This window comes from Wolffia australiana, chromosome 9 (genome assembly GCF_029677425.1).
Source record: "Wolffia australiana isolate 7733 chromosome 9, ASM2967742v1".
Classification (NCBI taxonomy): domain Eukaryota; kingdom Viridiplantae; phylum Streptophyta; class Magnoliopsida; order Alismatales; family Araceae; genus Wolffia; species Wolffia australiana.
The window spans coordinates 17,484,342-17,504,944 of record NC_135843.1 but is presented as its reverse complement, the minus strand read 5'-3'; the positions used below and the strand labels follow the sequence as shown (position 1 = coordinate 17,504,944).

The following is a 20,603-nucleotide window of genomic DNA, read 5'->3' as shown; positions in this document are numbered from 1 at the left end:
GGATACATGCATACATCCATGCACACATACATGCATAAGGTTACGTATGCATGCATGTATGGATTCTTTCCCTAGATTTGACAGTTCTGCAGAGTTCTTGGCGACTTTATTCATCATTTTATAGAAATTTAGTGGATTTATGCAGAGTTAAGGTTGCGAGGGAAAGCTGATGTTATGAGATGAAGAAGAGAGATAAAAACCAATAAATACATATGATTTATGCATGCATGTATTTCTCTCTTATCTGCATTTTTACATTCCTCCACACAAAGATACATGCATGCAGACATATGTAATGACAAACATGCATGCATGTATACATGCATATTTGCTTAATGTAATTACAAACATGCAAGCACACATATGTATGGACAAACATGCATATTGTAAGTTCAAACATGCATACATGTGTATTGACAAACATGCATATACACATGCATAATGTAATGACAAACATGCATGCGTACATGGATAATCTAATTAAAAACATGTATGGATACATACTGACAAACATTCATGTATACATACATATTTACTAACAGACAAGCACGCACACATGCATTTATGCATAATGTACTTAAAACATGCATGGATAAGTGCATTAATATGTAATGCAATTACAAACATGCAAGCATATACATGCACTGACAAACATGCATAATCTAATACCAAAAATGCATGACTAGATGCATACATACCTAATGTAATAACAAGCATGCACGCATACATACATACATCCATACATGCATAAATAATGATATTCATCATTTATGATGATCTACATGTATAACTTCAGAAGGACCTTCTTCATAGCTTCATCCTTTTTCGAGTACATTTCTAAGGGTCTAGAGACAAGCCGGTGACCGTACGATTGAAAAAGAATAAAAGTAATATTAAAAGATTCTCATAATATAAATATTTCTTCAATTTGTTATACGTTTCCCACATTTTACGTACTTTTTCCTTCTACTGAGATAAATATCCCAGTTTGGACCCCCTTCAGGTTAAGAAAAAAACATAAATAAATGACACGTGTTATTAAACCATGTCCTTTTCACGTCAACCGTCCGATCCTTTCTGCCGAAAGGCGTCAATCAACGGCTGGGATTATCTCATTTCCCAAAGCAGCGGGTCTATTTAAGAATGACACGTGGCACTGGCTTCAACCGTTTCCCGCCAAGACCGTTCCGTTAACCGTTCTGCCGACGATTATCCTCGATGGACGGCCGAGATTGCTTCTCATGAGGTGGTGGGTCCCACCCATCTCTCTCTCTTGACAAAAGAGTGTGGTCGTCAGCTTCCCCTCCGGAGACAATACCGGATAGAGAGAGATTTAGAGATAGAAAGAGATTTAAAGAGAGAGACGAAGAGACTTTTAGAGAGAGACATAGAAAGAGAGAGAAAGAGATTTGCAGAGAGATATATAAAGAGAGGAAGAGAGAGAGATGTATATATAAGGAGAGAGAGAGATGTATATATAAGGACAGAGAGAGATTGAGACCATTGGTTTATTGATCTCTCCTTGATCTCTGGAGCTCTTCGTAGAGCCGGGTGGAAACGCAGACGGAAGAAGGCGTGGTGGTAGATTGCGTGGTTACTGCCGTTTGCGTTTTTCAGTTTGGTATGTTGTTTGAATGATTTCTCAGATGTTTCTTTGGAATGTCTTTTTTGATTTTACCGATCGAAAGCATCGATGCATGATCTGCTTTCGTTTAATCATTATTTGCCATGCTTTTACGCTGTTTTTCATCGGTTGATCATTGATTTCCTTCGCAGACGGCGTTGAGGTTGGATCCAGATGCTTACGAACCTCATAAGCGAATGCGTTGTGATTTTTTTCTTGCTTTTTCATGCGTAAATGTCTGATGCATCTGAAATTCCGTTTACTGATATGTCATTGTTGCTTTTCTTCTATATTTCGACGGTCGGCTTCAAGAATATATGATTTTTTCAATTGATTCTTGTCGGCGGATAATTTCCTTTCTTGTTCTGATACATCATGGAAATATTGTTTGACAGGACTTACATAGATCTCGATTGCTCAAATGCAATCCCCTCAAAGTTTGGCTGGCGTTTCTGAAAAACTTAACTATGTGCATTGCTATCTCTGTCAGAAATTTTGGGACAAATACGATGACTGGCTTGGCAGGGTGAAGTGTTAAGCTTAATCTATTTCTCACATTTATTAATCTATCCCTTCTGGTTCATGGCGTTCGTATGATGTGACATGTTCCAAGGAAAAAAATTGATGTTTCCTGGATCAAGAAAAAATAAGAGAGATTTACTGGATCAAGAAAAATATCTGATCTATTCTTTGAATTATTTTCAAGTAGAGGACCTTCTTCAGGCGTAAATATTACAGTGAGACACTGTTCTGGGAAATTTTACATTCTTCAAGGCTAGGATTTCTCTCAAAACTGGTTCGTAGATGGAAACACAGCAACATCTGAATGAAACTGCTACTCATTGTAAGTTCTGCCGAGATGAGGGGGATACAAATTTCTGGGGACCCAAAAACTCAGAAAGTCATGACAAACACTTAGGGGGTTGCCATCACTGCCAGGTCGTGTATTTTACATTCACGTGGAATACATTTTCTCACTCAAAGATTATTTAAGATCCCAATTCTTATGATTGGAGATATTTTTTTATTCAGGTTTTCAAGAGTGGGCATCTATTGATATCGTCCAAAGGTAATACTACCTTTATTTTGTGCATACATTATCTATTGAAAAGAAGAAAGTACTCTCGTTCATTGGATAAATTTCTAGTGAAATTTATCCACCGGAAATATGGATCCATATTTTTTCACATGTTGTCTCCCCACTTGAATTTTTTGTTTTCCGAAATCCTTATGTAACATCAAAGATCCCCCCTTCCCATTCTCCTTCCCTTTCATGGTTTTTATGTACATACAGTTAGATTCTAAAATATTTTCACTCTAACGTTTCCTTCTTTTATAATTTTTGATTCTAAAAATGAGAGATCCTTTAGAATAAAACCTTCAAATTCCTTTAAAATATTTATTAAATATTATAGATTTCCACGATTTACAATTTCTTGATGATCATGTTTTTTCAAAAGTTTTTCAATTTTTGAGATAATTTTCTAGAAGTTTAAACACAGGAATATTTTTCAATAAATTATCGTTTTATAGCCTACATAATGAAGACAACTGTTTTTCAGGGATAGGATGGACGTCATGGAAGAGAAGATGGTTTATTCTGACGCGAACATCTCTCGTCTTCTTCAGGAGTGACCCAGTGCGTTTAATTCTCCAATTTTACTGAGATTTTAAGTTTTATGAAAAAAAATAACATTTAGATTAAAATAAATTCATATTCTTTTCAACCTAAAATTTCAGAATATTCCATCTCCAAAGGGTGAAACAAACCTTACATTGGGCGGCATTGACCTCAATAATTCGGGAAGGTGATTTCATTGGCGAATATATTTGGTTTTTCTTGTTTAGATGCCAAGTACTGCTCTCATATATTACCTCAAAATCGTGCAGGGTGGTCGCTAAAGCAGATAAAAAGCTTTTGACAGTACTCTTTCCAGATGGCCGCGATGGAAGAGCTTTCACTCTTAAGGTTTGCCTTTACTTTTGCTTCTGCTTCATTTATGTTACGTAATTATATTAATTATTACTAGCGGCTTAATTTTGGTCCAAAGGCTGAGAGTTTAGAAGATCTGAATGAATGGAAAAGTGCACTAGATAGCGCTTTAACCCAGGCCCCAAGTGCTGCTCTTTTGAAGGGCCCAACTGGGATCTTCCAAAATGATGCAGTAGAAGTGGTTGATGCATCTTTTGAGCAATGTAAGTCATTTATCTTATTTTTCTCCAGAATTTTTGATACTTTAATTTGATCCTTTACCTATATTATACATAAATATGTACTTTTAGGGCAGGAAAAGAAGACAATGAAGTCAATGATCATTGGGCAGCCAATTTTACTTGCCTTAGAAGATATCAATGGGAGCCCCTCTTTCCTGGAGAAAGCAATAAGGTTTATTGAGAAATATGGTAAACGATGTGTTCCCCGTTTTTGAGTCCTCTTTTCCTGTGATTTGTGTTAAGGCAATAAAAAATCTGTAGGGCAAATCAATTTCCTGTTATAGGGCCATATTGCGCGAATTAGTTTTAGTTGTTAGCAAAGATTGATTTCTGGCATATTTGAAATGACATTATTTTGATTGTACAGGGATAAAAGTCGAAGGTATCCTAAGGCAGTCTGCTGACGTGGAAGAGGTTGAACACCGTGTTCAGGAATTTGAGAAGGGTTAGGCTGTTTTGTCCCTTTAAGTAATTCAAAGTCAATTTATGTCATCATTAAATTTATTTTTTCATCTGACTTTCTCATCTTCAGGGAAGAATGAATTCGATCTGAATGAGGATGCGCATGTAATCGGTGATTGCATTAAAGTAAGTGTTGTTCTTAAAATTATCAAAATTTCAATTAATTCTTTTTTGATTCACCAAAATTCTGAAGCGAATGTAATGACATTCCGTTGCCAGTATTTCCTTCGGGAATTGCCTTCATCTCCAGTTCCTGTATCCTGCTGCACAGCATTATTGGAGGCACTGCGTATGTTTTATCAGTCACCTTTTATTCTAGTTAATCATTTTATTATTTTTATCCTCTGAAATTCTCCATATGAATTGGCTGCATTTTCCTCAACGCAAAGGACTCTGTGATTTATTCACTCCTGCCGTCCTGCCTCTAAACAATACATGATGCTAAATTCCTAATATTTATATCATATATTGTAATTTTAGGATCCGATAGAGGAAGCAGGACCGTTTCAATGCGTAGTGCTGTCTGTGATCTGCTACCAGAGCCTAACCGTCGGTTGATGCAGAGGTGACTCCTGTTTTAATAAGTTTATTTTCATTCACCCTGATATTTTACAACTGAATCCTATAAAATATGCTTTATGCTTGTTTCATTACTAAAAACAGTTCATCTCCTCATATCCTTCCCTTGCGCGTAAAGAATAAACATTTCTTTCTTTTCCCGAATAACCTCAGGAGTCTGAACTGCACCATGTTCCCAAACAAAACTGAACCAAGTTTCCATCCCTCAGGGAAATATTTAAACTTATGTGGTTTGTGATTTCATGAAGTCTCTCCTCAACTATTACACTTCTTTCCCTCTCAGAGCCTATTAAAAATTGCTAAATAAAATTAGACCTCTTTATTCTTTCTTTTACTTGTTCAAAATTTTCTCTTAAAAAACATGCGATGAATTGGGGCTAATAATGTCGGATTTTGTTCTTATGTTGAATGTAAGAACAAAATAAATGAATAAGCATATTTTTTCTCTAAAATTTGGGGACTCATCTGATAAGGTTCCTTACATGGAATGTGAGCAAGTCTGAGTATTTCACCTCAATATTGATCCCTAATCTTCGTGAAGAATTGGTTCCTAAGATGGGAAATTCCGAGAATGAGAATATACAGATTGCAGAAGGAAAACAATATGAGAAGAGAGAGAGTAGCCAGGTCAGGCTGGCTCCCATCCAGGCTGGCCTACCGAACTGGTGAATCAATTTTTGTAGATCTTCTTGGGAGTATTCCTCTTTATTTATAGCCACTGTCCTGCACCCTCTTATTAATTCAAATCCACACGTGTTTCTTACTGATGCTCAATTGTGGCATTCCTCCCCCCTCTTCGTTGTCTGATAAGATATTGGGTGGTTCTTAGAAACACTTCCAAAATAATTTTTTTCACATACATTCTGACATACGCCAATGCCAATATCAGCATATTTCAAGAGGAAAGAGGCGACTTTGATTTTTATTCTGGCATTATATGCAAACGATAAAGAAGGGTCTTGTGGGCTATAAGAATATGTAAAGTTATGTCAGAAGTAGAGAAGGACATGGTTTGGTACTTTGTACCAAAATGGACCCGTAGTCAGCAGAAAATTGTACAAGTGGTATACTTAACTGAACTGAAAGGAGATATTTTACTGCTGAACCATAATCAAATTTTTTTATTTAGAAACTGATAAATCCCTTGGTATCAAGAACTCCACAATTTAGAAACCATCAGATATGTAGTTTCGATAGATCAAAAGCAGAAATGGTAAGTTCAGAAGACAATGAGGACACATCAAGAAGTAGAGATAGAACAAATGTGAAGTGAACTATGCCTCATCAACCTTGCTCCACTAGAGATGGAAAGGATCTTTGTCTCTAGCCAACCGCTCCGCCTATACTTTCTTGAAATGGCACATGCTCCAAGATGTCAGACCCCCTCTTATTCGTTCTGGTACTTTGCTTGGTTTTTTTTTGAACTGCCGTGTGTCAGCCATGGACACGTGTCCTTTGCCCGTCTTTTCTTGTTTCCTCTATAGAACCTTAGAACGTCCTTTACCACATGTTTGATATAGCATGCATTAGTTTAGCCTAAACATAAAATTTTTGGATTTTTTTTGGGGAAGAGAGAACTTAAAATATAATGAATTTAGAGTCACAGATGAAAAAGAAAAAAAAATGCCTAGGAAATTAAAACAAGTTTTGGGGATAGACGGACTTCAACCCTTTGTCAGACGATGAGTTAAATATTTGTTGCATTATATAGCTATGCTCTAATTCAGTGTGTTATTCTCTCATCAATTAATGCTTGCCCAAAAAATTAACTTTCGCGACAGGATTTTAAGGATGATGCGGGTGGTCGCTTCTCATAGATCTGAGAATAGAATGACAATCTCAGCGCTAGCCGCATGCATGGCTCCCTTGCTCCTCCGGGCTCTCCTCGCTGGTGACTGCGAACTTGAAGATGGCATTAACATCGGAGATGGTTCTTTACAACTTTTGAAAGCTGCTGCAGCTGCTAACCACGCACAAGCCATCATCATAATTATGCTTGAGGAGTATGAAAGAATATTCGATGTGAGTATGAATATCAGAAAATTGATTCAATCAAGATCTCCCAAATGATATTGGATGATGTTAAGAGCTTCATTAGTATGTATTTATATATTTTTGTGTCACCCGCAGGATAATGCCCTCTCTTCTGGGCTTTGTTCTGACTCAGACGGCTCTAATGGTGAAGATGGGAATGAGGATGGCGATGAAGATGATGTTGAAAATGAAGATGATGATGACTACGATGACGATGATGATGATAATGATGATGATGGTAACGATGATGTTGATAATGATGATGATGATGATGATGATGATGGTGATGATGGTAATGATGATGATGATGATAATGATGATGATGATGGTGATGCTGTTGATGTGGATGAGCGTACAGATGGTGAGGTAATGGAAGATGAAGGATACCATGATGCACAGAACGATCTGGCCCATTCCGCTGAGGAGGATTCAGAAAATTTGTCTGCTGGAACTCTCAATGACGATATTGAATTATGCGGTTGTAAGGTCATAGTTGTAGATACTACCATATCATGATGATTCCATCATCTCATTCGTTAAAAAAACACTTAATAGACATGCATCACATTGTGAAATATGAATTATCAGAGACAATTACCGATTGTTCTTTTCTTTCCAAGAAAGTCTCACTACATCCTAATATGTTCTGTTTTATTAAAAAAAATTCTTCATCATCTGGTAAGTATTAAACTCCCCGTCTCGTAAGTATAAAATACATCAAAGCTTAAACCTAATTTAAGAGTTGAAATATTTTTATCCAATTTAGTTTGTAAACCAGTGCATCTAGACTGTGAAATAAATTTATCATTGCCATATTTAAATTGTTTTCATGTTCCTCATTGAAAATCTCCCTTGCATTTTTTTGCTTTCTTATTTAGCATTTATTGTCACCTCACACTTTCGCTATCACATCCATATAAATTTCCATTTATGTTTTTCTTCAGGAAATTGTGGATCATGCCTCCTTGGAGGAAACTCCTAAGCTCAGTAATGACAATCAAGACATTGAGAAATCTGGGCAATCCCTAGATACATCACCTAGTGAGGAAAACTTTGTAATTTCACAGGAAGATAACCATGGAGATGGTTTAGATTGCATGCGTACAGTACCAAGCCCTTTGCAGACTTCGCTGAGCAGCATAAATCCCTTATTTGTTGAAAAACTACCTGAAAAATCAAACAATTCAATATTGCAAGGATGGAAACTCAGGCCCCCAACAAAGTGGGGACGCACATCTGTGAGTTTTTTGTGTTATTGTTTTTTATGTCATATATTTCTTTCATGTTTTATCTTTTCTATTCAACTTTCAGGCAAGGAAGAACCTTTCAATGGAGTCAATTGACTATTCTGTTGAAGATGAGTAAGTCACTCTCACGGCCTCTATCATGTGCACTTCGTGGTGTTTTTATAAATTTCTTGGTACTATGTTTATACAGTTTCAAGAATGAATTTTGATCTATGCTACTTCATCGTAATCATCACATCTTACTGTAAACGTGTTTTTAGTACTTTTGGGGGAATAAAAGAGTTACATTTGAAGGAAGGGACATAAAAGGATTAGATCAAGAATGAATGCCTGATGTATCATAAAGTGGTACAATGTAATAATGTATTATACAGTTGGAAACTGAGTGATATTGATCCAAACAGGAAAGATGAAAGATAGATCAAGAAATTTGAGATCGAGATCAATAATTGAATAATCAAGAAAGCAAGTAGGGCAGGAGATAGAATCAAGAACTAGAGAAATGAATAGTCCTGAATAATGAGCTCTTGCGTTGATACCTAAGCTGGAAAATGTCTTCTCTTTCCTGTAGAATCTGGATCCTTTACTTAGAGATGGAGGGATGTAGATGTAAATGAATATATTGCCTTTTTCAAGTATTAGGGCCATAATGTATTCAAATACTCATGACATTTTGGAGATGGCAAATTATAGTACTTGTTTTCCTTTCCCTCTCCTTTCCCCAATGTGTAGTAATTTGATCCAGAGGCTGGAGATCACAAAAAGTGACTTGGAAGCTAAAATTGCCAAGGAGGTAGGCGCTATTTATCTAAAATATAAACTAGTAAAATGGTTACAACCATAATTATGTTCTGATTTTTGATTTTGGTGTAGGTGCAAGCAAATGCAATATTGCAGGGTAGTATAGAAAAGAGAAAAGAAACTCTGCATGAGCGCCGGGCTGCCCTTGAAGAAGATGTGGGTTTCAATTATGTATTTAAATTTTATTTTTGATACTTTGAAGTAAATAGACTAAAATTTTGAAGTCAGGTATAAAATAAATATCGACAGAAATATGGTTGAAAGCTGAAAAGACTTAACTTTCAAACTCCAAACCATTTCTTTCAGGATAAGAGGTTTCAGGTTTGATGAGGATGGTGACTGGTGGACCAAAACAATGCTAAATCACCATCTTCCTTGTCATTTTCAACCATTGGTTGATCATGAGTCAGGCGAAGCATAAATGACAATGACGATGATGACGAATCAGTCTTTGTTCGCGAGTGGACGATGATCTTCTAAGTCTGTATTGTCATTTTCTTGGTCATTGTTATCCAACCGTCTACGAAGATTTCATCATCGTTACTGTGAGTCGTCCAAGCCACCCATGGATGATGATGTCAGAATCCAGAGAGGTGGCGATGATAAATTAGTCATCTTATACCAACCCTAATAGAATACCAAAATGATGCATGATCATATAAATTTTTAAGAATTTATATCGTCATGCCAAAGCATTCTATGCAAATCTAAGGATTTGCACAGTTTTAAATCATTGTTCTATTGCATACACTCTTCTATTGGTAGGTTTCCTATTCCACATAACATTGCTGTATTTAGCAATCAATCATCATCATGTGAGACCCGAAGGTCCCAAGTGTTTTTGATACAGGTGAAGGGCTTACAAGAGCAATTGAGGAGAGAGAAAGAGCGGAGGTTATGCTTGGAGGCTGGCCTCATGAACTTGCGACCTGGACATGTGTCTTTCTCAACTCACATTGACTGCCGGGTAGGAACATTATTATACAGCTTTTCATGATGTTTTATGTGAAAAACAGAATTAGAAAACCTACTCATCTTTCATTATTCGTCCAAACTCCTCTTTCTCAGAATGTGCGATCAGATCTCGAGGACATTGCGCTGAGTGAGAAAGATGTGATTAACCTGAAGCAAAAGATTGCAGATCTTCGTGGTCAGTTCTTCCAACCAGCACAACAGATGTGTCCTACTTGCGGTCAACATATGTAAGCAAATCACTACCCAAGTACCATGACTGTTGGGATCATATACTGATAGGGTTTGACTTCCCGAATGATGGCGGCGAGAGGGTGTTGAAGATTAGTAATTTTCCTCGTCATTCATCTGCTATAAAGATGGCTAATGATGATGCAGACTTGTCATCATTAATGTCATTTGTAGGCAGCTAGTGAGGTTTGGGACCTCTTATTGACATCGACAGCCGATGTTGGCAGTAATATGACTTTGACAATTCGACATTGACAGTGTCAACTGTCACTTGTGTCAACGTCTTTATTGTCATCAACTGGCGATATGAGTAAAAACTATCCTTCATTGTCAAAATCAACAATGGTCATTAACATTGAAAGACCCCAAAAATTAACGTCGCTGGGTTATTGCTTGTGAACACCGTCACGACAACTGTCAGTATCAACCACAGGAAAATCAGCTCTGGTGGTTGATACCGACAGTTGTCGTGACGGTGTTCTTTAAGTATTCTTCATCATTGTCAACCTTGCCGAGGACAATGCGACTCTCTGTCTTAACTCTCTCAGATTACAATGAATTGGTGCATTTATTGCCATTTCCTCCAACCCTATGAAATGGTGCATTTTTTGCGTGAACAGAAGTGTCATCATCAGTAAAATATGAACCTGTGAACGTTGAGATTTCATTATTTTAGGGGAAAGAAATATTGTTATATTTTCATCATCAGGAAAACGAAAAATTGAAATTAAGATTGTATACTGATGAAAGGGATATGATTTTTTATTCATTAATTTTATGGCGGACTTGTGCAATTTGACTGTGTCATCTTACAATCGCCTAAAACAATAGGGTTTTTTGATCCCATTTTATTTATGATCTATTTCTCGGTGCTTTGAATTATTCAATGAAATAAAATGTTCTGACTCAGAGATCATCAAGAACAAAGATATTGTTAATTACAATTGAGTAAAGATAAACTGGACATAGTTGCAGTATTTTTTTATAATTATCTCGAGAGGTATTATGTTCGCATACAATAATAAGATACAATGGCTTTCAGGTTTTACTATTTTTAGGCCCCTTATTATTTCTTATTGCTTATTTTCTTGCTGATTTCTTTAATTTTTCGGGCGTATTCATGACCCAAACACGACAACATCAGCATAATGTAACCATGAACTGCTAATACATTATTTTTTTCTGAGAACGAAAATATGGTTTCACAATTTATTACTATGAGGGGTATCATATAATTTTATTGTATTTTCATTCGCTGGCCGCATTAAAAAAATTATGGCAGCAGGATGAATAGAAATGAGCATTTGCTTCTGCATAATAAACATATAAAAATTAAAATTGTATTTTATTTAGTTATCCAGATAATTATCATGAGGAATGATACATAATATGAAATCTTATGTCATTATTCTCTGGCTACAGAGCGGATCCATCAAAGTGGGTCAACACTTTGACCACCTCACCCTCCCATCATCTCACAAATACTGTTGAGGAAAAAGGGGTACGTGGCCAACTTTGTGTGGACGCTGGTTTTCTGAATCTAAGATTAAGTTGATTTCTAAATCTTCCGTTGGTTGCAGGCGGCCAAAAGTCATCCCGTTGACCTTTCCGAAGAATTGACAAAAGAGAAGGTGGGGCCCACTGCTAAATACTGCAATATTTTAATTTTTTATGGGTTTTTAAAATTTTATGGCCAGGTCAAAGGACGAGATGACGAGAAGTCTAAGACGAGTCAACCGGCAAGGAAAGCCCATTCCAAGATTGAGGTACATAATGCCTTTTAAAGATTCAAAATAATATAAGGAAGCAAGTTTGTGTACGATCTAAATCAATTGATGACCGTCAGTGTCGATATTTGCATTTTTGGACAAAAAATATAAATAAAAAGGTGAGTGCATGTAATAAATAGATCACAATTAGATGTTACAAACTTTTTTTTCAATGGTTCCTAACAACTGAAATTCTTCATTTGCCTGTTTACACTGCATTCAGGATCTTGCTATGGAAATAACTGAGATGTATGTATTAAAACCTCACTAATTGATATTTCTACTTTATGAGAAAAAAATAGTTAAAAAATTCCTGCAAGTGGATTTTTCAATAAAGTAACATCATTAACAGACTAAATTTAACCTGCTCCGGACCGCTGAAATTGGTGAGCTTCTTCTGATGCAGTCTTCAGAATCTCCGGAAGCAGCTTCCGGATTATCGTTATTATCATCATCGTCATCGACATCGACGTTCTCGAGGTTGACCCATCGGCTTAACTTCCTCAAGGAGCGCCGGATCCAGCTGGCCAATGAGCTTCAGAGCATTGATCAGGTCCCGGCGCAGAGCCCAGAGAGCACTCCCAGCCAAGGAAACTTCATCAGATGATCCAGAATAGACTGGAACCTGCCCAAGAGACTAACTTGAATGGTGATTCAAAGCTCTGATCCTACGGTCCGTAAATTATTTTATTAAATTGCTTCAAGAATTATTCCTTTATTTAAAGATATAGATGGCATATAACTTGATATATCTGTGTAAAACCTTAACTCCAATGAATGAATCTATCTGGTCATGATCAATGCTCTTGGTTCTCTTCTCATAGGCCGTGATTGTTGAAATTTGATTTATTAGAGGAAGAGTATGAAAGGTAGATGGGTTATTAAATTTTTATCATTTAAATAGGGAATCGTGGGATGAATTATTCGTTCGTTCCTCGGCTTGAAAATGATTATAATGGAATAGGTTCTGTGATGCTCTGAGATCTTTTGTAGATTGAGATTCTGTGGTGATGGAAAAAATATTGAATAAGATATTATGTGGCCAAGTGAAGTATTGTGTAAAACATTATTAAATTTATGGAAGAAAACATAACTAACTTCACTTTTTCTTTAACTACTTTAACCTTATGATTATAGATGTATTATAGATCAGTATTATAATACAAGAAAATATGTTAGCATACCTCAATGAAAGTGTGACAGTCATGATTATATTCTTGTCTTATAAAAAATATTTTTGAGATAGATTTTATGCAATTTTTATTAGTCATAAACATGTCTTCATCCAGAACCGAGTTAAAATATTGAAATATTAATTTAAATTTTTATTTCTCTATTCATGCAAATTACGATGGTTCAAGGGGATGATAATTTTTTTTCCAATACTTTCTACGTTTTTGGGAATTTCAAGGCATAAAATTTAAAACAGGAAGGTAGTCCAAAAAACAGGAAGGTAGGTATTTTTTTCTACAGGAGCGCCCATAGGAAGACATGGGTTAATCCTACTTCTCTTATCATTATAGCAATTAGAGAGAGAAAGGGCAAAAGAGAGAGAGAGTGGAGAATAGAAAAATAGGTTTCAATTGATTTTGACAAGACGTCCTCATACACATAAGATAAGAGAGAAGAGAGAGAATGTGGGCCTAGAGTAGATGATGGAGGACCATCTCGAGGACGACGCCACGATGACGAAGAACCATCTCGAGGATGACGCGACGGGATGTCGTCAGCCACGCCGAGCAGCTCGCGCCGACGCTCACCACCCGGGGTTTAAGTACCCCGCGTAAGAACTTTTATCTTTTTACTTATGCTCATTTTCATGTGTGTTTGTATTTTTGGATTCGTGGACTGGGCCAATGTTGTTGGGCCCCGTCCTCGTCATTTTTACTTTTTATGTTTGTATTTTGAATTTGTAAGGGAGGCCGAACCACGTCTCGCGACGGTTCGTCCTCTCCCACGTTCACTTGGCACCCATCCTCACTATATAAGGGGATGGCATGCCCAAGGAACACCTTGGAGTCATTGTTGAAAAGTTTATTCACAATTCGCCCCTATCGTAGAGAGTAGTGTAGGGGTTTGGCTAGCCCCACCCCACGCTGAGATCACTCCGTGGTAGAGCCCACGCCTCCCCGTCGAGATCACTCCGAGGAGATGTGTTAAAGCGCGCCGTCGAGATCACTCCGGTGCGAGAAAGAGTTTCAAGAAGCCGCCATCAAGAATCAAAAGAGGCCTTCGTCGAGATTACTCCGGGGGTCTTGGGAGATTCAAGAAGCGTCGCCGACACGCCATCAACCGGGGAAATCTGCTCCGTCGAGGGAGCACACCCCAGATCCGTCAAGAACTCCTCTTTCTTGGAGGGTTCTTGGTTGTTACAGTTCAAGAAAGCCATTTCTTGGTACCTTTTTCCACCCTTCCACCATTTCTTGATCGCCCACCCCCCTTTCCCCATCGTTTCTTGATTCCCAACCGCCTCGTCTTGCCTTTCTTGATCGCCCACCCTCCTTTCCCCATCGTTTCTTGATCCCCAACCGCATCCTCTTGTCTTTCTTGATCGCCCACTTTCTTTCCCCTTGATTTCTTGATTTCTTGATTTCTTGATTTCTTGATTTCTTGATTTCTTGATTTCTTGATTTCTTGATTTCTTGATTTCTTGATTTCTTGATTTCATGATTTCTTGATTTCTTGATTTCATGATTTCTTGATTTCTTGATTTCTTGATTTCTTGATCTCACCATATCTCCTTGATTCCCCTTCGTTCTCCCCTTCGCCCTCATCTTTCTTGATTTCTTGATTCCCACCCTCTACGCCATAACTGATTACTTGGTTTTCTACCCCACCCCCACGACTATTCCCCCGATACTTGGTTCGCTGTCTTGCCCGCCCACACGACTACGCCTTGCGCCAGCCAAGCGCGCGCCTTGTGCGCCCTCTGCTCCGACTTTTGTTGCACGCCACCCGTGGACTCAGCTCTCTGGTAGTTACGACCGCACCGTCCGCACCGGTTTTGTCCTCGCCAACGACACTCGCCCGCGACCCGACACTAAGCATCCGCTCGACGACTTGGACGCCTTGGACTAAGCGATACAAAGGTCAGTCTCGTCTCCCCTCTATAAACTCCAGTATTATTATCTTCGACAGTCTCGTCTTCCCCTATCGCGTCCGCTACCGTGATATTCTCGAACATCATCGGATAGGACTAGCCACCTTGTCGAGCATAGGGATTCTTGTGGTAGACGGACTGTCATCCGACTTGGACGCCGAACGCTCCAGGGCTGTTAGATGCCCCTCACTTAGTAGACGTCTAGTAGGTCCGGCGGGTCATTGGGAGTTTGATCTTAGGTTCACTCGTCTCTCATTGATCGGTACGGCCGACGTCGCTATCCGTCAAGTCCTTATCTGCTCATTCGTATTTTCTCATCATTCGGCTTACATCCCATACATTCGCATCATAACCCTGTGACGTGAAACGCGCCGATCGATCCCGGCCGTCGTCGTATCACATCAGTAGACCCACTAAAGAAGGAGAGAGATATATTCCAATACTCCCCCTCAAGCTGGAGCATGGAGATCAAACATGCCCATCTTGCTTCCAATAGTCTCATACGTTGTCTCGGCCAGCACCTTTATACGGATATCTGCAAGTTGATGTGTGGAAGCAACATGAGGAGTACAGATAGTACCATCTATGACGTACTGTCGAATGAAGTGGCAATCACTCTCGATATGCTTGGCCCTCATGTGAAAAGTGTCGTTGCTGGCGATGAAGGTGACAGCTTCATTATCACAATACATCTTCATAGACAAGGGAGGCGGAAAACCGAGTTCAGTGAGAAGGGATCTCAACTAGAGCAGTTCCGATGTCGTGTCTGCCATGGCCCTATACTCTAACTCGGCAGTGGAACGGGAAACCATATATTATTTCTGTGATCTCCATGTGACCAGATTACCCCCAACATAAGTGGCATAGCCACCATGAGACTTGCGATCGTCCTTATCGCCCGCATATCCTGCATCAGAATAAGCCTCAACATGTAGATGGCCATGCCTCCGGTACAATAGGCCTTTTTTGGGGCCTCGCTTGATGTAGGAGAGAACACGATATACACCATCAAGATGTATTACACGAGCTTGCATGAACGGACTCAATACACTCACTGCATACACAATGTCAGGGCGTGTCACAGTCAAATAGAGAAGATTACCAACCAGACAATGATATAGGCCCAGGTTCGCCAATAATGTTGTTGCCTTATCCCACCAATAGGTTTTCCTTTAGGAGATCTAAAGCATAATTCTGCAGGCATAAAACCAGGTGGTTGGGGCGATAAGCAATTTCAAGGCCACAGAAGTACGGTGGTGGGGAGAAATCACGCATCACAAAATGCTGACAAAGATAAGCCTTGGTCGCAACAACCTCGGCCTCGTCACTGCCAGTGAGAATAATATCATCACCATAGACAGCTAGCACAATGCAACCCATAGGAGTTCACTGCCGCATGTGGGATCGGAGACAGTGGAGACGAAGCCATAAGTAAACAACAATGTGAAGAACTTGTGAAACCAAGCACGAGGGCTTTGCTTCAAGCCATAGATTGCGTTGTTCGAGAGATATACCATAGAAGACTCCCCTAGAGCAACATACCCAGGAGGTTGCTCCATATAAACTTGTTCTACCAAGTCTCCATAAAGGAACGCATTGGAGACATTGCTGATGAAGAGACCATGCCTGATTGAGTGCCACCGAGAAGAGGACCTGAATGGAGCTAAGAGGGGCCACTGGAGAGAAAGTCTCAGTATAGTCAAGTCCATAGGCCTGGGAGAAGCCGCGAGCGATGAGACACGCCTTGTATTGGGCAATAGTACAATCATGATTGTACTTGAGGGAGTACACCCACTTATAGGAGACAACGTTGGTGTCAGAGGGGCGGGGCACCAGCTGTCACGTGTCTCGCTAAAGAAAGGCAACATATTCTGCATCCATAGCTGCCTTCCACTCCAGTACCTGCAAAGCTTCAGAATACGATTTAGGAATTGACCCAGTGATAACAAAAAGGGCAAAGGTGCGATAGAAGAGAGAGAGACGAGTAGAGGAAACATGATGGCTAATAGGATGTTAAGTACATTGACGTGTGCCTTTTCGAAATGCAATAGGAAGGTCAAGGTTCAAGGGAGGAGAGGCTTAGGAGGATGCATGGTCGACGGATGGATCGACGGGAGGAGGAGATGTAGGGACGATAGGCTCAGGAGTAGGAGAAGGTGCGGAGAGTAGTGGATGGTCGAGATTAGAAGAAGAGTCAGCTGGGATGGTGGAAGAAGAGGAAGCCGTAGCTGAATCGAGAATGGAAGCTGAGGGGAGCGGAGTGAGAAGAGGGCCTCTAGTGTTAGAAGAAGTTATAGAGATGGGTGAGGGAACTAGGGGTGATGGTGTGAAGTATGGGACATCCTCGTGGAAAGTGACATCGACAGATGTGATGTAGCAGCATGTAGAGGGAAAGTAGACCCGGTAACCAATTTGAGTCTTGGAATAACCAACGAAGACACACTTGAGAGCATGCAGAGCGAGTTTGGATAAATCAAGGGTGTGATCTTGAACAAATCCAGTGCAGCCAAAGACTCAAGGAGGTAAGGAGAATGAGTCTGCACTGGGATGAAGACACTGATTAGGAATAACCCCACTTAAGGCAGCAGATGGAAGGTGATTCGCCAAGAATGTGGCAGAAAGGACTACATCAGACCACAAATACATGGGAACATGCATAACAACCAACATGGTGCGCACCATATCCAAGAGATGTTGATGTTTCTGCTCAACCACTCCATTATGTTGGGAGGTGTAGGGGCAAGTCGTTTGATGGATAATCCCTTTGTCTGCATAAAAGGTCTCCAAATAACATTGTACAAATTCCAGGGCATTATCCATACAAAATACTTTTGGGGTGGCAGCGTATTGTGTAATGATCGCCATCACAAAGTGTTGAACTGTGTCTAGGACTTTTTTCCGGCTCTGAAGGATGGAAGTCCAGCTTCATCTAGTATAGTCATCCACAAAGACAATGTAGTATCTCCCCCCGGAAGGTGAGGTGTGCTGTGTAAGGCCCCATACGTCGTAGTGGACAAGATCGAAAGGTCGAGCAGAAGGTATGCCGGTGCATGCAGGATATGATAATCGATGATGTTTTCCTAGTTCACATGATTTACATTTAAAAGAACACACATCAATCCATGGTAAGGCTTCTTTGGGTTTTGCAAAACTTGGATGTCCCAAACGACAATGCCATAAAAAGGAGTTTTGGGAAGAACATTGGGAGGCAGAAAGCGAAAACAGAGCAAGTAGTCTAGTGGATGGCGAAACAAGCATGAGCTCATAGATTCCTCGTTCATTCTCGTGGCCCAGTCCAATCCTCTGCCCTGTACGAAGATCCTGGAAGATGTAGTGATAAGGATAGAAGAAAACCCCACAGTTAAGGGCTTTGGTGATGGCACTGATGGAAAGCAGGTTCGTAAAGGACATTGTGGAGGGCCAGAGAAGATGTAGCCTGAGTGGTTCTTGACCCCTTTATGGGACACGGGTGACCATCAACGATGTAGATGTCAGGGTGTGAGGTGTTAGGGAATAGGGATTTAAGATGGAGGAGGTACCCGTCATATGAGCCGAAGCTCCTGGGTCAATCATCCAAATCGTATTAGAAGCTGAGAGGGTGGACATACCTGGAGTGGAGGAGCTTCCTCTGGCATAGGAAGCTAGATTGGTGGAGAGAGAGGCCAGACTAGTCGATGCACCCGACGGAGTGTGCAGAACGGATGCGTGGGAAGCCTAGAGATATGCAAGATGACATCATAGAGAGAGAGAGTTGTAACAGATGAGGCTACAATGGACATAGTGGACATCATAGAGAGAGCTGAAGTGCTCGATGTGGCCGGTGCGGATTTGCCCCCATCGGCAGCGAGTACCTATGCAGGTTTCCCGAAGTCCTTCCAACACTTCTCAGAGGGATGCGTCACCTTCCCACACTTGCATAAATGGAAAGCATTCTGTGGCTTTCCAGAGGTAGGCCCCTTGCCCAAGGACTTCGGGGGACCTCCAGATCCACTAGATACAGCTAAGGCAGAGATGTTGGCCGAAGGTATAGGTGACAAGGTAGGCACACTGTCATGAACCCAGAGTGCTGCAGAAAAAAATCTCCTCAATGGGCATCACCCGAGAACCAGCAAGAACTTGCCCGCGTATCATATGGGCGAGCTCGGGCTTCAGCCCACTCAGGAATGCACCAGCCTGAAGTTCGTCTCGATATCGAGCCAGTGTGTCGAAATCAGTAGACGGAGGCTGATACATTGCTATATCGGTAATGATGGACTCCATTGCGCCATAATAGTCATGGAGTAAGCGAGAGTCCTGCTTGCATGCAAATAGATCCTTGTATTGACGAACAGTCTTATTGACATTACTTTGTTGGTGTACATCATCGCTAGTCGTGGCCATAGAGCATGAGCTGAGCGAGTTTGATTGATAGGTTGCATGATCTTCGTGTGGACGCTCTGACACAGCCACGTACAGATCGCCGATTCAAGGTAACTCCACTCGGCATAGGTCGTATCGGACTCGGTCGGCAGAGGAACTGTCAGGTGATGTCGAAGTCGATGAGCATTCACGAATTCCAGGAATGCAGTCGACCACGAACTATAATTTGTTCCGTCAAACATATATGTCGGATGAGTGAGAGCCGTCATGATCGAGTGCCTCACGGGGGTTGGGTCAAGGGGAGCCGTTTGGATGGAAGATTCCGCTTCATCTGCCATGAGAGAGATGCTGCCAGATGCCGTTGGAGAGATAGGAGTGCCGCCTATAAAGATGCCGCTGGAGAGATAGGACCGCTGGAGAGATAGGAACGCCGGAGAGAGTTAGGAGCGCCGCCTGAGAGATAGGAGTGCCACCAATAAATATGCCGCCGGAGAGATAGGAATGCCACCAGAGAGATAGGAATGCTGGTGATCGGCGCCGCGTGGAAGAGTGGAGACGCCATTGTCAAGGAGATCGCCCCAAGGAAGATGCCGCTGATAGCCTCTCTCGACGCTCTGATACCATGTAGTGATCAGAGAGAGAAAGGGTGAAAGAGAGAGAGCGGCGAATAGAAAAATAGGGTTTGATTGATTTTGACAAGACGTCCTCATACACTTTTATAAGATAAGAGAGAAGAGAGAGAATGTGGGCCCAGAGTAGAGCCACTAAAGAAGGAGGGAGATATATTCCAACAATCATTAAATAAAGGTAAACCAAAATAAGACTAGCATTGAAATATATAACCTTTAATATTCACCTGGATATGTTTTTTTATTTTATCTTAAACAATACTAGAGTTATAAAGCACACATTTTCTTTATTCACTTTAATTTGATCTCCTAAAATTGTTTAACAGCCAATCCTTTTGCATCTACATGTAAAAATGATTATTAAATTGTGGTAGTGTTATTTTATGTGGGTCTACCTATAATATTCAAGACACACAATATTTTTTGATTTATTTGAGAAAATATATCATAATAAGGGGAATTGGGTAATTACAATTATCATAGTTTAGTGATAAATGCTTATCTGCTGAATAAATATTAAATGTATCTAATGGTATCTAAGGAAGGCAGCATGATCAGATGAATGAAATAATTATTAATTCA

At 40.1% G+C, this 20,603-nt stretch overlaps 1 protein-coding gene across 1 annotated transcript; it reads left to right on the top strand.

Annotated features, from left to right (window-relative positions):
- Positions 1-1,379: 1,379 nt before the first annotated feature.
- Positions 1,380-12,730, top strand: LOC144707455 (rho GTPase-activating protein REN1-like). The gene is made up of 25 exons (XM_078580566.1): positions 1,380-1,621; positions 2,020-2,150; positions 2,334-2,563; positions 2,657-2,693; positions 3,187-3,263; positions 3,365-3,432; positions 3,515-3,593; positions 3,676-3,820; positions 3,908-4,027; positions 4,206-4,283; positions 4,371-4,426; positions 4,520-4,589; positions 4,781-4,865; positions 6,661-6,901; positions 7,010-7,399; positions 7,858-8,151; positions 8,225-8,274; positions 8,893-8,953; positions 9,034-9,117; positions 9,812-9,928; positions 10,030-10,163; positions 11,587-11,665; positions 11,745-11,795; positions 11,862-11,930; positions 12,340-12,730. Exons 3-25 carry the CDS (start codon positions 2,429-2,431, stop codon positions 12,538-12,540), a joined length of 2,721 nt encoding a protein of 906 aa, XP_078436692.1. The 5' UTR covers positions 1,380-1,621; positions 2,020-2,150; positions 2,334-2,428; the 3' UTR covers positions 12,541-12,730.
- The last annotated feature ends 7,873 nt before the right edge of the window (positions 12,731-20,603 follow it).